This window comes from Saccopteryx bilineata, chromosome 10 (genome assembly GCF_036850765.1).
Source record: "Saccopteryx bilineata isolate mSacBil1 chromosome 10, mSacBil1_pri_phased_curated, whole genome shotgun sequence".
NCBI classification, from domain to species: Eukaryota; Metazoa; Chordata; class Mammalia; order Chiroptera; family Emballonuridae; genus Saccopteryx; species Saccopteryx bilineata.
The window spans coordinates 40,141,871-40,157,733 of record NC_089499.1 but is presented as its reverse complement, the minus strand read 5'-3'; the positions used below and the strand labels follow the sequence as shown (position 1 = coordinate 40,157,733).

Here is a 15,863-nt window from a genome sequence, read left to right as displayed (position 1 = left end):
GGGGAAGAGAGAGATAGGGAGAGGAAAGGGGGAAGGGTAGAGAAGCATATGGGTGCTTCTCCTGTGAGCCCTTGCTGGAAATCGGACCCTGGAGTTCCACACGCCAGACCGCCGCTCTACTGCTGAGCCATCCGGCCTGGGCCAAGATTAGCTTTCTTTTGAGAGCCAATTCTTATAAAGAAATTTTAGAGAATTCAGAAATGGAGAAAAATGCAAAAATTAAAATTAGCCATAATCATACGACCTCATAATCACCGTAACATGTGGGTTTTATGGTTTTTTTTACATGCACGTTTGTGAGGATATTTTGTTTTAGTTTTCAAGCAAATAGTAGGACTTATAATCAATTTTGTGATGTGTGTTTTCTATGCTTTTAACATTTATAATCATCTTTAGTATGGCTGCCTCATTTTCTAAAATCTGAATGTCCTTTAAATTAGTAATTTTTTTGCATTTGTTTGGATTCTTGGTCTTTTATTGTATTTCATGTCATCTTTTGCTTGCTTGCATTTATTTCCTCCTTTTTAGGTAGCATTTTTTTAACAGCTTTTTGAGAGAAAGGGTACCAGATGAGCCCGTGCTCAAGCTGGCAACCTTGGGGTTTCGAACCTGGGTCCTCTACATCCCAGTCCGATGCTCCATCCACTGTGCCATCACCTGACCAGGCTATATTTGAGACTTTACATACCTAAAATGTACTGTATCCTCATGTTTTAGTTGTCTGACCCAATATAGAATTAATTATTGAATATTTTCTTCAGTATTCTTCTAGCTTGGTGGGAGGGCTTCTTGTTTTTGAGAGAGGCGTCAGACAGACAGAGGGAGAGAGATAAGAAGCATCAATTCTTTGTTGCGGCACCTTAGTTGTCCATTGATTGGTTTTCCATATGTTCCTTGCCGGGGGGGGGGGGGGGGGGGGGGGGGGGGGGGGCTCCAGCCAAGCCAATGACCCTTTGCTCAAGCCAGCAACCTTTGGGCTCAAGCCCATGACCATGGGGTTATGTATGGTCCCACACTCAAGCTAGCGACCTCAATGTTTTCAAACATGGGTCCTCAGTATCCCAGGTCGACACTTTATTTACTGTGCCACCCACCACCTGGTCAGGCTCTAACTCTCAGTGTTATTGAGAAATCCAGTGCTGTTTCAGCTTCTGAGTCTGATCCTGTTTCTTTTCTTTAGAAGTTTTTGACTTCTCTTTTTGTTCCTGGAATTCTGAAATACAGTGATGCACCCTGATGTGTGTATATATTTTTCCCATTCATTATGCTGGGCACTCTTTTTTTTTTTTTTTTTTCTGAAGCTGGAAATGGGAAGAGACAGTCAGACAGATTCCCGCATGCGCCCAACCGGGATCCACCCAGCACGCTCACCAGGGGCGATGCTCTGCCCCTCCGGGGCGTCGCTCTGCTGCGACCAGAGCCACTCTAGCGCCTGGGGCAGAGGCCAAGGAACCATCCCCAGCGCCCGGGCCATTCCCGCTCCAATGGAGCCTTGGCTGCGGGAGGGGAAGAGAGAGACAGAGAGGAAGGAGGGGGGGGCGGGGGTGGAGAAGCAAATAGGCGCTTCTCCTGTGTGCCCTGGCCAGAAATCAAACCCGGGTCCCCCGCACGCCAGGCCGACGCTCTACCGCTTAGCCAACCGGCCAGGGCCTGGGCACTCTTTGATGAATGCCTATTGCTTGGTTGTTAGTCTTTTGAATCAATCATGAGTTTCTTATTATTTCACTTACATCTTTCATTTCTTTATTTTTTGTTCACTTTCTTTGTATTTTTTTAATTTTATTGAACTTAATATTGACCATTATTTCAAGTTTTCTTGTTCTTTTTTATTCTCCAGGCCTTTTTAAAAAGTATTGTTCCAAGGATTTAATTTTTTATCTCGTTGACAATGTTGTTACTCTGAAGTTTTTTTCTGCTCCCTACTCTGACCTCTTCTCTTCTGGTTCTCCATTTTTATCACTCTTTCATGTTGGAAACTTTTTTTTTTTTTTGACAGAGACGGAGAGAGTCAGAGAGAGGGACAGACAGACAGGAAGGGAGAGAGATGAGAAACATTAATTCTTCGTTGTGGCACCTTAATTTTTCCATGATTGCTTTCTCATATGTGCCTTGACCAGGGGGCTACAGCAGAACAAGTGACCCCTTGCTTAAGCCAGTGACCTTTTGGCTCAAGCCAGTGACCATGAATGAGATCGTGTTAATGATCCCATATTCAAGCCAGCAACCCCTTGCTCAAGCTGGTGAGCCCTCACTCAAGCTGTAACCTCAGGGTTTCGAACCTGGATCCTCCTTGTCTCATTCCTATGCTGTATCCACTGTACCACTGCCTGATCAGACTCATGTTAGAAACTTTCATTAATTGTTTCTTGGATCTGTAGTTATTGTTGAGAGTGAGACACTAAAAGTGATTGTCAGAGAGAGAGAGGGTGTGTGTGTGTGTGTGTGTGTATGTCTCCTGGAACCAGTCCTCCATAGATACCCAGGGAGGACTGTCCTATTTTTAGACCTAATTATATTTCTAATCCCTTAATGATTTGGGTTCTACAGAGAAAAATAGATTTTTTTACAAATAGTTGTCATTTTTTCAGGTTATGAAATTTTAATAACATTTTGTTGAAATACATCATTTATCCTTTTATTAACTCTAAGAGAGTTAGAGACAGATAGGAAGGGAGTGAGATGAAAAGCATCAGCTTGTAGTTGTGGCACTTTAGTTGTTCATTGACTGCTTTTTCATATCTGCCTTGACTGGGGGACTTCAGCTGAGCCAGTAACCATGGGATCATGTTTATGATCCATTGCTCAAGCTGGTGGCCTCATCATGCTCTAGCTGGTGAGCCTGTGCTAATACCGGAGACCTCTGGGTTTCGAACCTGGTCCTCAGTATGCCAGGTTGATGCTCTATCCAGTGTGCCATCACCTGGTCAAGCTAGTCATCCATACTTTTAGAGAGAATATTCCAAGAACTCATTATATGATTATAAAATAATAGGACTCTTCATAGTGATGAGTAAAAGCTAGTCCTCTTGACAACACTTAGAATACCCTAAAAAATTTTGAATCCTAAGCACATAACAGTGCTTTCTAAAATAAGAGTTAGATAAAGCACAATATAAGTGAGGAACTAAACAAAATATGATAAAAATTAAGCTGATATATATTAATGAATTGTCATACTTTTCAACAGTTTGGTTTGATGTGTGTCCTCTCTGGTCATTCTGCTTTCCCTATTCATAAATTAATATATTATCATTTGGCATTGCAGGCATTTTTTGGATTTACTGATGATGAAATTTTTTTTTCCTTGCCATGATAGTTGGGTTTTTAAGACACACAGGGATTGGTTATATCTTCATCATTTGGAAAATGGAGTTTGTTTTAAGCCTTTTGTTTTTAGTTTTCATTTTTATGTTTAGAAGAACCTACATGCAGATTATTAGATATTAAAAATGTCAATATCTACATTCTCAATTTAAACCATCCCATCGGCTGATAACCACCAGTTTCTTTTGTAAAAGTGTTTTACTTCTATCTTCCCAACTCCAGTATATTATTTCTTCTGTTAGGACTTTAAATCCTTTGATGCTATATTTTTAGTTTTCTTTATACCCTTTATGTTTCACTTTCTCAGCTCAGGTTCTGTCATCCAGATTTGTTCTAATTATGTCTTCTTTATACCCTTAACATTTTTGACTCTGTCCATCATACCTCCTAGCCAAATTTTGTATTACCACCTGCTTCATACCTGCACCAGAGCAGTTGAAAGTGGCTGCCAAAAAAAACACATAATCATAATGGCTGCACTTTACACTTTTCTCATAATGGACCTTTAATGCTGCCTAGGAATCCTATCACTGTTGTACACCATGGACATGCCCACTTTCTTATAAGATTATTTCATACCTTTTTTTATTATTATTAAGAGAGTCGAGGAGGTAGAGACAGACTCTCACATGTGCCCTGACTGGGATCTACCTGGCAAGCCCCCTACCTGGGGTGGGGTGGGGGGATGCTCTGCCCATCTGGCACTGCTGCTCTGTTGCTCAGCAAACGAGCTATTTAATCACCTGAGGCATGGTCATGTAGCCATCCTCAGAGCCTGGGGCCAGTTTGCTCAGACCAAGCCATGACTGTTGGAGGGGAAGAGAGAGAGAGAAAGAGAGAAGGAGGAGGGGTGGAGAAGCAGATGGGCGCCTCTCCTGTGTACGCTGACCAGGAATCAAACCTGAGACTTTATACACTGAGCTGACGCTCTACTCACTGAACCTATCTGCCAGGCTCTATTTCATACCTTCTTTTTTTTTTTTTCCTTTTTGTATTTTTCTGAAGCTGGAAACGGGGAGGCAGACAGACTCCCGCATGCGCCTGACCGGGATCCACCCGGCATGCCCACCAGGGGGTGATGGTCTGCCCATCTGGGGCATCTGCCGTAACCAGAACCATTCTAGCTCCTGAGGCAGAGGCCACAGAGCCATCCTCAGCGCCCGGGCCAACCTTGCTCCAATGGAGCCTTGGCTGCTGGAGGGGAAGAGAGAGACAGAGAGGAAGGAGAGGGGCAGGGGTGGAGAAGCAGATGGGCGCTTCTCCTATGTGTCCTGGCCGGGAATTGAACCCAGGACTCCCACATGCCAGGCCGATGCTCTACCACTGAGCCAACCAGCCAGGGCCTTCATACCTTCTTAAACCTATACTCTCCTGTTCTCTTGTCGCACCTAGCTGATTATTTTGCTTGCTAGAGTAGAGACAGAAGAGATTAGGAATTAAATCTTTTATCTAGGTGAAGCTGTATCCATATATCCATATCTCTTAATATAGTATATTCTATCTAAAGTCAGTCCATACCCTTGTGCAGTGGGATTTAATCCCTGTTCACTGCTTCAAGAACTTTGCTTTCCAAATTGTTTTTTCTCTCTCCCAATTTTAGTTTCTCCCTTTTATTAGATAATTTTTACCATTATACTAATTTACTCTAACAGCTATTATCTTTTAGAAACACTCTGTATCAGTCAGAACTCTCTATCAACACAGAACCAATAGGACATATACTTACTTATACACACATGCACACTCACACACACATATATTTGCCGAGAAGCAGATTGATTTTCAATAAATTGGCTTGTGTGATATGGGAGCTGGCAAATTTATAGAGCAGGCCAGCAGGGTAGAAACTTAGGCAGGAATTGTGTAGTTTTGAGGCAGATACTGCTTTTCCAAGAAAACAGTTTTGCTCTTAAAACATTCAACTGATTGGATGAGGTCCACTGCATTATTGAAAGTAATCTCCTTTGTTTAAAATCAACTGAATGTTAACCATAGCTACCAGGTATGTTCACAGTAACACCTAGATTAGTGTTTGATTAAATACTGTCACCTAGCCAAATTGACACATAAGACTGACCATTACATCCTCCTTTATTTCCTCATATCCTTCTAGCTACAATTTCATTTCTCTCTCTCTCTTTTTTTTTTTTTTATATTTTTCTGAAGTTGGAAACGGGGAGGCAGTCAGACAGACTCCCTCATGCGCCCGACCGAGATCCACCCGGCACGCCCACCGGGGGCAATGCTCTGCCCATCTGGGGCATTGCTCTGCTGCAACCAGAGCCATTCTAGTGCCTGAGGCAAGGGCCACAGAGCCATCCTCAGCACCCGGGCCAACCTTGCTCCAATGGAGCCTTGGTTGCGGGAGGGGAAGAGAGAGAGAGGAAGGAGAGGGGGAGGGGTGGAGAAGCAGATGGGTGCTTCTCTTGTGTGCCCTGGTCGGGAATCAAACCTGGGACTCCTGCACGCCAGGCCGACGCTCTACCACTGAGCCAACCAGCCAGGGCCTCTCTCATTTTTTTAACAGCCAATCTCGAAGAATTATTTCTGTTCACTGTATCTATTCACTCTCCTTTTACTCTCTTTGAATAAACTAATCAGATTTCTATCTCTACCATGTCAGTGTTTCTGCTTTTGTTGAGGTGATTACCTTCTTATTATTCAGTCATTGGGCAACTCTCAGTTATTATTTTCTCTCTTGAAAGACATAGCTACTTCTTCCTTCTTGAACACAGTGTCTTGGCTTGGTTTTTGAAAAGCGCACAGGCCTTGTGGATCAGGGGTAGTCAACCTTTTTATACCTACTGCCCACTTTTGTATCTGTTAGTAGTAAAATTTTCTAACCACCCACCGGTTCCACAGTAATGGTGATTTATAAAGTAGGGAAGTAACTTTACTTTATAAAATTTATAAAGCAGAGTTACAGCATATAATAATAATTACTTACCAAGTACTTTATGTCGAATTTTTGCTGTTTGGCAGAATAAATCTTTATAAAACAACTTACTATAGTTAAATCTATCTTTTTATTTATACTTTGGTTGCTCCGCTACCACTCACCATGAAAGCCGGAATGCCCACTAGTGGGCGGTAAGGGACCAGGTTGACCAGCATTGTTGTGGATCTTTTTGTTTTTACAGAGACAGAGAGTGAGTCAGAGAGAGGGACAGATAGACAGGAACGGAGAGAGATGAGAGGCATCGATCATCAGTTTTTTGTTGCGACACCTTAGTTGTTCATTGATTGCTTTCTCATATGTGCCTTGACTGTGGGCCTTCAGTAGACCAAGTAACCCCTTGCTTGCTCAAGCCAGAGACCTTGGGTTCAAGCTGGTGAGCTTTTTGCTCAAACCAGATGAGCCCGTGCTCAAACTGGCAACCTCAGGGTCTCGAACCTGGTCCTCAGCTTCCCAATCCGACTCTCTATCCCCTGTGCCACCGCCTGGTCAGGCCTGTTGTGGATCTTAGAAAGCTAATTAATTCAGGAGATACTCTTTAGACATTTTTATCTTTTCTCTGTTCATTTATTCCTGAGTCAATAAAGTGAAAATTAATTCTATAGTATTATTATTTCTATTAAAAATTAATGATGGTGGCCAGACCAGGCAGTGGCGCAGAGGATAAAGCGTCAGACTGGGATGCGGAAGGACCCAGGTTTGAGACCCCAGGGTTGCCAGCTTGAGCGCGGGCTCATCTGGCTTGAGCAAAAAGCTCACTAGCATGGACCCAAGGTCACTGGCTCGAGCGGGGGGTTACTCAGTCTGCTGAAGGCCCGCGATCATGGCACATATGAGAAAGCAATCAATGAACAACTACGGTATTGCAACGAAAAACTGATGATCGATGCTTCTCATCTCTCTCCGTTCCTGTCTGCTGTCTGTCCCTATCTATCCCTCTATCTGACTCTCTCTCTGTCCCTGTAAAAAAAAATAAATAAATAAAATAAATAAATAAATAAAATAAAAAAATTAATGATGGTGTAGTATAAGAAGTAATACATTGATGTGATTTAAAATTACAAATTAAGCCCTGGCCGGTTGGCTCAGTGGTAGAGCATCGGCCTGGCGTGCAGAAGTCCTGGGTTCGATTCCTGGCCAGGGCACACAGGAGAGGCACCCATCTACTTCTCCACCCCTCCCCCTCTCCTTCCTCTCTGTCTCTCTCTTCCCCTCCCGCAGCGAGGCTCCAGTGGAGCAAAGATGGCCCGGGCACTGGGGATGGCTCCTTGGCCTTTGCCCCAGGCGCTAGAGTGGTTCTGGTCTCAGCAGAGTGACGCCCCGGAGGGCAGAGCGTCGCCCCCTGGTGGGCGTGCTGGGTGGATCCCGGTCGGGCGCATGCGGGAGTCTGTCTGTCTCTCCCTGTTTCCAGCTTCAGAAAAAAAAAAAAAATTTATCAGCTCTCTTTCAGTGTTCTATTAGGTCTCTTTTTACTTTTACTATTCTATAGTTTGTTTACACAGCAGTTTAAAATGTAAATCCAACTATTTCTCACACGCCCCAAATTTTTCAGTGTTGTCTTACCTCATTTAAATTTTATCGTGTGATCTTATTTGATCCTACTGGAACCCTTATAATATGGCCTCTTGATTTTCTCAACCTCATCTCCTGGCTCTGCTTATTTTTGTACTTTAGCTACATTGACCACCTTTCTCTTTTATGAGTGCCGTCCTCATAACAATTATAACCTTTGCACTTTTTATTCTCCCTGGACAGTGTTTTGTCATATAGTCACTTGCTTATTAACTCACTGTATGCTCAAATGTTAGCTCACCGAGAGGCCTTCTTGCCTGACCACCCTTTTTAACCCTCTATCTTTTCCCCATACTTTAGTTTTATAACCATACTTTAAGTTTTTTATGTTTTCCATAACATTTTCATATGTAGGCTATCTCTTTACTGTATTCTTACTAGACTGTAAAAAATCATGAGGGCAGGTACTATCTTGTTCACTTTTGTGAACAAAAGAGAACAATGCTCAGTACAGGATGGGACAAAAGTAGATTTATAGTTGTGAGTATGTGAAACAGCTTATTATTTATTAATGTATTATTTTCTCTATATACAACTGTCAACCTACTTTTGCCCCACTCTGTATATATTGGATTGACAGATTGGTACTTTAAAAATTAGTCAATCTGCAACTAGTATTTTGTAGAACATAATAAAATTATTTTCAAAAGAAATGAAATATATTTTTATAGTCATTTCATTATTAGATTCTACAGGCATAGATTACTCTGTCAGATTGTTATAAACATTTCTAAAAACTTACTTTCAAATTTGTACTTAAATGAACTGACAACAAAGCATTTGTTGTCAGCACCTGTTTGCAAACCACACTTCTGAGTAGTACAAGTTTACCTTTCTATAATACAAGAGCAAGTTCTAGTCCGCAATTAAATTGTGAAGGATAATAAAGTATTCTCTTCGGTAGACAGATAGAAGCTACTTAAAAGCCCATGTCATAGAATCCAGGCTAAATTTCTGTAGGATCGTTAATTTGTAAAATGGTTCTGTTAGTAATGCCAATAAAATTTAGTGAGTGCTCACATTGCAGGATTGAGTCTTTTTCAGTAGACTTAATAAGACTCACAATCTCTGTGTTGTATCTAGGCCATTAAATTAGAAATCTCTCTTTAATAGCTTTTTATTTGCTTATATGTCTGTGGTATATTAAATAAAAATTTCAATGAAGTTTAAGTTTTACAGGTTCATAAACCTTTGTCTCAGTAAAAATTGCTATATTACATGTAATACTTTTCTGGAAATATATCATTTTGCATTTCTCATTGTTTTATAAATTTTGTTTACATATGTCTAGGATGGATGGACGGTCATTAATTACACCATGACAGCTGGAGTTTGGGATCTGGGTTCACAAAGAGATACATAACTGACAGCAAAAGCTATTAAATTTAAGAAAACATCTTTGTCTCAGCTGCCACTGGTGAATTCTAGTCAGGCTTAGTATTAGTTTTAATATTTTCCAGCTTCTTGATCTTCAAGACACTTTGTTTTAGGGAACTAGAAGTATATAATGAATTAAGCTTCATTGAGTAAGACTTTATATGCTCAGGACACGCTCTTTTAAACTGTTATCCCTGACTTAGGCATTTTGAATGTCCCAGATTCGCCCTGTCTTTAAGCTATTCTCTTTATTTTATACAGATTAACTTTAAAAGTACTTTTAATCTTTGTAGTATTATCAGATATTCTACTGATACTATGCAAAATGCTGTAAAAATCACTAGCCTATATTTTGAAACAAAATATTTCTGTTTACTCTATTGAGACCTGGTGTCTTAGGAAAAAGAAAATGTTTTCATTAAATTCATTTCTAAATGGTCTGTAACTTAAATACCTTTGTTTTCAGGATTTATGTCTTATAAATTTGTCTTATAACCTTTTGTTTAAGGTTAGTAGCAATCACTATTAATATGAAGTTAGCCAAAATGTAGGGAAAGAGTTTCAGAATAATGCTACCTAATGTGTGTGTGTGGGTGTGTGTGTGTGTGTGTGTAGATATAGGTAGATAGAGATACATAGCATTATGTTTATATGTTTATATCTATATATGCACTTAACAGGAAATAATGACATATTAAAAGAAATGCATACTCATAGTTAGTTATGGGTGTGTTTGAAGATAAGTGGGTCAGTTTTTTCAAAACACTGATCAGTTCATTTTATAACTGAACATTTGTATTTGCAAATGAATGATCCAAAAGAAAAAAGGGGCAAATTATTGTATCAGCATATACCCTCTTACTCCTCTACCAATATTTTCTACATTTTCACCATCCCAGTAATGAAAATAAATATGAATAGATGAAAGTTTTAGATTTGTGTCATACCTTTTTCTCAGGCGACTTGAAACAGAAGTTTGAAAGTATTTAACAAGATTTATAAGTACAAGAGAACATTTAAAAATACATATGTTAACATTGACTGGGGAAAATAGGTCAATAAGAAATTTGTGGAATACGTTTCTAATAAATTTAATTTTATTGATAGAATCAGTCCTTTTCAGGGCTTGGAGGTTATATTATCCCATTAACTGAAGTGAGCAATACAGGCAGAGGACCATCTTTGGGCTACAGATCATGAACTGACTGTAAATATCTAAGGGATCTTTGATGCATCTATGTAATAAAACTATTAAGGTTGCAATTGTATATACAGAATTAGCAGTCATAAGAGAAGTCTAGTAGACTTTATTACTATGCTCTCACTAAGATGTGTGTATTTGAGGACTGGTGAGATGGGTTATAAAAGATACTACCTAAATCCATCTTACTGATGATTAGGATAAGGCTATATATTTTTTAAGTTTTTTACCATTGATTTGGTGGGGGGCATTAACTCATTTTATTTAGTGGTGCACTCATGTTTGTTTCTAATATGTACCTTGACTAGGGGTCAAACCAAAATGTCTGGTGAATCAGGTCGATGCTTTATCCACTGAGCTACCTGGCCAGAGCCAGGATGAGGCTGTTTTTAGGTTGGAAATGTTAATGAGCCAAAATGTAATGATATTGAGGCAGAGATAATTATGTTACGGACTAAGATGACAACTCCTATAGAATAGTTTTTCTTTTTCTTTCTAACTTAAATTATGCCTAGGTTGTAAAACATAGAAATTGACTGCTTTCTGTTATCTGTTTCTGTTGTAAATTTATAATCTTGTGGATGAAGGTATGATTCATAGTGGAATACTACAGTTTTTCTTTATTTCATAGCCATGAAGCTCATGACTGCTTTGGTGAATGTTGCCTTAAACCTCAGTATTCATCAGGATAATACACAGAGACAATATGAAGCTGAAAGAAATAAAATGATAGGGAAAAGAGCCAATGAAAGGTTGGAGTTACTACTTCAGAAACGCAAAGAGGTAAGTTTCATGATACCTGAAATTCTTATGTTCTGTAAATGTATAGAAAACATATTAGGTATATTAGTGGGTTTTTTTGTATTTTTCTGAAGCTGGAAACGGGGAGGCAGTCAGACTCCCGCATGCGCCCGACCGGGATCCACCTGGCACGCCCACCAGGGGGCGATGCTCTGCCCATCCGGGGCGTCGCTCTATCGCGACCAGAGCCACTCTAGTACCTGGGGCAGAGGCCAAGGAGCCATCCCCAGCGCCTGTGCCATCTTTTGCTCCAATGGAGCTTTGGCTGCGGGAGGGGAAGAAAGAGACAGAGAGGAAGGAGAGGGGGAGGGGTGGAGAAGCAGATGGGTGCCTCTCCTGTGTGCCCTGGCCGGGAATCAAACCCGAGACTTCCGCATGCCAGGCTGACGCTCTACCACTGAGCCAACCAGCCAGGGCCAGTTTTTTTATTCTTTGTGAAATATTTTGTGTAGTTCTTAATTTACTTTTTTAAGTTATATTATTTAATCTCAAAGTTTTTATATTGAAACTGTACTGTTCAGCCAGGGATTATCTGAGTGCTGTCTGATGGCAGAAGAGAATCACATAATCTACTTTTGAAGAAAGGTGGTGTGGGAATTAGGTAACTCATAAAGATTATTAGGCTGTGGGCTCAGAAAGCATGTTATGTGTAAGTATTAACATCAGAACTAAGGGCCTGCCTGACCAGGCATTGGCGCAGTGGATAAAGCGTCAGACTGGGATGCGGAGGACCCTGGTTCGAGACCCTGAGGTCACCAGCTTGAACGTGGGCTCAACTGGTTTAAGCAAAGCTCACCAGCTAGGACCCAAGGTCACTAGCTTGAGCAAGGGGTTACTCGGTCTGCTGTAACCCCATGGTCAAGGCACATATGAGAAAGCAATCAATGAACAACTAAGGTGTCGCAACGAAAAACTAATGATTGGTGCTTCTCATCTCTCTCCATTCCTGTCTGTCTGTCCCTATGTATTCCTCTCTCTGACTCTTGCTCTTTCTCTGTTTAAAAAAACAAACAAAAAACTAAGGGCCAGCAATGCCTGAATTTCGAGTAGAAAGCCAAAGATTACATATTAGCTAAATGTATAAGGCATTCCTGTAAACAAAATCAGATCCAGTTTTACAATGAAATTTTCATACGTGTGTTAAAAGTGATTTTTTTAAGAGAGGAACAGAGATAGACTCAATTATGAGCTTCAACTGGAATCTACCTGGCAACCCCTATCTTGGGCCAATGATCGAATCAACCAAACTATCCTCAGTGCCTGAGATCAACTCTTGGACCAACTGAGTTTTCCTCAACACCCGGGGCCAATGCTCAAACCAACCAAGCCCCTGTTTTCCAGAGTCAAAGAAAGAGAGAGAAAGGGGAGAGGAAGGGAAAGAAAAGCAAATGGTCGCTTCTCATGTGTTCTCAGACTGATGATGGAACTCAGGATGTCTGCACACCAGCCTGCTGCTCTATTAACTGAGCCAACTAGCCAGGGCCAAAAGTGATTTCAAACTGGGTTTTTAGTAGATAGTATGTTTATTCATTTCATAAAAAATAAAATATTTAATTTGCATATTAACTTGTATTTTAATTTGAAAAAGGATTAATATCACATTGCTACAGGTACATTGCTATCAATGAATAATGTGTTTAAATAGGCAACAAAATTATTATCTATTCTGTGTTAGCATACTAGGGCTATTGTAATAGAAATCACAAACCATGTGGTTTAAAGAAAAGGAATTTATTTTTCCAGTTCTGTAGGCTAGAAATGGAAGATAACTTCAATCTTCACGTAGCCTTCCTTCTATGTGTGTCAGTCTCTAAATCTCTTTTTTTCTAAAGAGTGTAGTTTTACCTGTAGGCCCTGGCCGGTTAGCTCGGTGGTAAGAGTATTGACCCAGTGTGTGGAAATCCCAGATTCAATTCCCGGTCAGGGCACACAGGAGAAGCAACCATCTGCTTCTCCTCCCCTCCCCCCTTCTTTCTTGCTCCTTCTCTCCTCCCCCTCTTTCATCCATGGCTCGATTGATTCAAGTACATTGGCCACGGAGAATGGCTCCATGGAGCCTTTTCCTCAGGCACTAAAAATAGTTTGGTTGTGTGCATGGGCCAAGATGGGCAGAGCACCACCCCCTAGTGGGCTTGCTGGGTGCATTCTGGTCGGGATGAATGTCCAATTTTGTCTCTATCTCTCCTCTTTCACTTACATGAAAAAAATAAAAAGAAAAATAAGAAAAAGAAGAAAGCAGTCTTACTGAATTGTAGGCCCAGCCTACTTTGGTATGATCCCATCTTAACCTATTACATCTGCCACACCCTACTTCCAAGTCAGTTTTGAGGTAATGGGGGTTAGACTGTAGCGTATGTATTTTTGAGGAGAAAGATTTAATTCATAATACATAGCCTAGTTGAAATACTATAGGTGTAAATTTTGGAACTGGCTTCAGTAAGTACTGTTAACCAAACCATTATTTTGTTAAATAATAAATACTGGAAAAGTAACTTAAAACTTATAGTAAGTTGTAGTAATTTGAATGTTTTAGTATAAAAGTATTCTTAAACTTATTTCAGTGAAATCTGAAACAAATTATACAGCAAAAGAGTAAGTACTGTATGCTGGAATAAATAAGTCTGAGGAATTTTGTCAACATTGGAGTATGCAGTTAAAGCAATATTTTACTGAGTATTAATACTAAACAAATTAGAATAAGAAATATCACGTTGAATATAGTTTTGTATTAGTGTCCTTGTTCTTTAGAGCAGTAAATAAACTCAAACTTTAATTCCGGTCAGTAGTGTTACCTGAAATATATTATCATTGCTCTATAGTGTTTTATTTTGTTGTTACAGTCCACCACTGATGACTAGGATCCTTTTTACCTTAAATTATGCCTTCTATACTGGGAACTTGGCCTACTCTCAGTTATTGGCAAATCAGATACAGAGTCATATTTGGATACTTTAGGTAGAATAGAAAGTTTCTTCTACAGTATGATAATCATGGGTGATCTTTTACCAAGAGAGTCAAAATCAGTCCAGAGACCTGGTTTGGACAAAGGACATATTCCCAAAGCAAATTATATTTGAGACCTATTCCCATAGCAAAAGATATTTTGGAAATAGTAATCTTGCCACACTTAGCAACACCATTCCTTTTTAGTTGCTATATGGTATGTGTTGAGAGAGAGGTTCCAAAGCCAATGTAGTATAGCTGTAGAAATAATGCAAGAATACTGGTAATTTCTGATATCCATTGTACAGTAAGTGAGAAAAAGGATTGATAATTACCCAGAATAAGAATAACTAGTTATTAAAAACAATTAGAACTGTTTATTCAAAATCAGCAATTTTTATCTGGTATGCTGCAAAGATTTTTATAACATGCACTACCTGACTATTTAGTCTGGGGCACTCACCTCTTTCTTCTTAAGAGTGTCAAAAATAACTACAGCCAACACTAACCATCCAGGAAAATGTATCAAAATTGTATCTTTTTTTTTTAATCGGCAAAAAATATATTTTTGGTGTGCTGTAGAATTTTAGTAATTGGTTTATGTGTGCTATAAGATGAAAAAGTTTGAAAATCGCTGTTGTAATTAAATTATCAACATTTTAATTAAATAATTAATTTTTATTTCAGCTACAAGAAAATCAGGACGAAATCGAAAATATGATGAACTCTATTTTTAAGGGTATATTTGTTCATAGATACCGGTAAGAAATTTTTTAAATCATTTAGAAGATTTTTAACTTATCCTTATTGCTTCTTTGTAGTTCAAGGTAGTTATAGAGAAATAAAACTTTTGTTTTCTGGAAAATAGTGTTGTCTATAAACACTAAATAAAGTCATAGTGTTACTATGGAGGAAAGTATACCATCACCACCACTGCCATTCTCTTTCAAACTCAGAAAACACTGTTAGAGGTACTGTGTGTACTTTGATTTGCATTGGTGGAATATTAATAAGGTAGTCTTAATGTGGCCTTAATAAGATGTGATTGTCCTGATATTGCCTTGCTTCCTGTTTTGTGCTGCTGCTCATCTGTTCCGTGGTCAAATTAACCAAGAGTTTTTTAAATACCTGTGTGAAGATTGGAGGAAAGGGGACATCTGCAAATAATGCAACAACTTCATAACATTACTTTTATTTACCTTCAACTGTATGCATAAAAGTAGAAGCAGAGTATCTCCAAAGTATTTTAGTCGTGCTGCATTGCAGATGAGTTTAGTTTGACTATTTTTGAAATTTGTGAACTTTAAAAATATTAACATTATTCAAGAGCATATTCATAAGAAATTATTAGTCATATATATTATATACACTTGTTAGCTTCTGTTAATTAGGCATGTTTAGGTAGAAACATGAATAGATAATAGAAGCACTGTCTTTAGAAACATTTAAGACATTAATTGGCCAATTAATTTTAAAAGTTAGTTAAAACAGGAAAATTATTTTTTAAATAAGTTTTTAAAGGAAGAAGGTAGAAGGGGGACAGATGGTGATGGAGACTTGGCTTGGGGTGGTGAACACACAGTGTAATATACAAATGATCTACTGTAGAATTGTGCAACTAAAACCTGTATAATTTTATTAACCAATGTTTCGTCAATAAATTTAATAAAATTTTTTAAAAAGTAACTT

The 15,863-nt window shown here is 39.2% G+C and overlaps 1 protein-coding gene across 2 annotated transcripts in view; it reads left to right on the top strand.

Moving 5' to 3' along the window:
- STAG1 (STAG1 cohesin complex component) overlaps window positions 1–15,863 on the top strand; it is a 468,912-nt gene that overhangs the window by 265,549 nt on the left and 187,500 nt on the right. For both annotated transcript variants that reach the window (XM_066244489.1, XM_066244487.1), the window contains 2 exons: window positions 11,062–11,213; window positions 14,862–14,935. In XM_066244489.1, coding sequence (XP_066100586.1) covers window positions 11,062–11,213; window positions 14,862–14,935 — 226 coding nt within the window. The remainder of the gene's footprint in view (window positions 1–11,061; window positions 11,214–14,861; window positions 14,936–15,863) is intronic.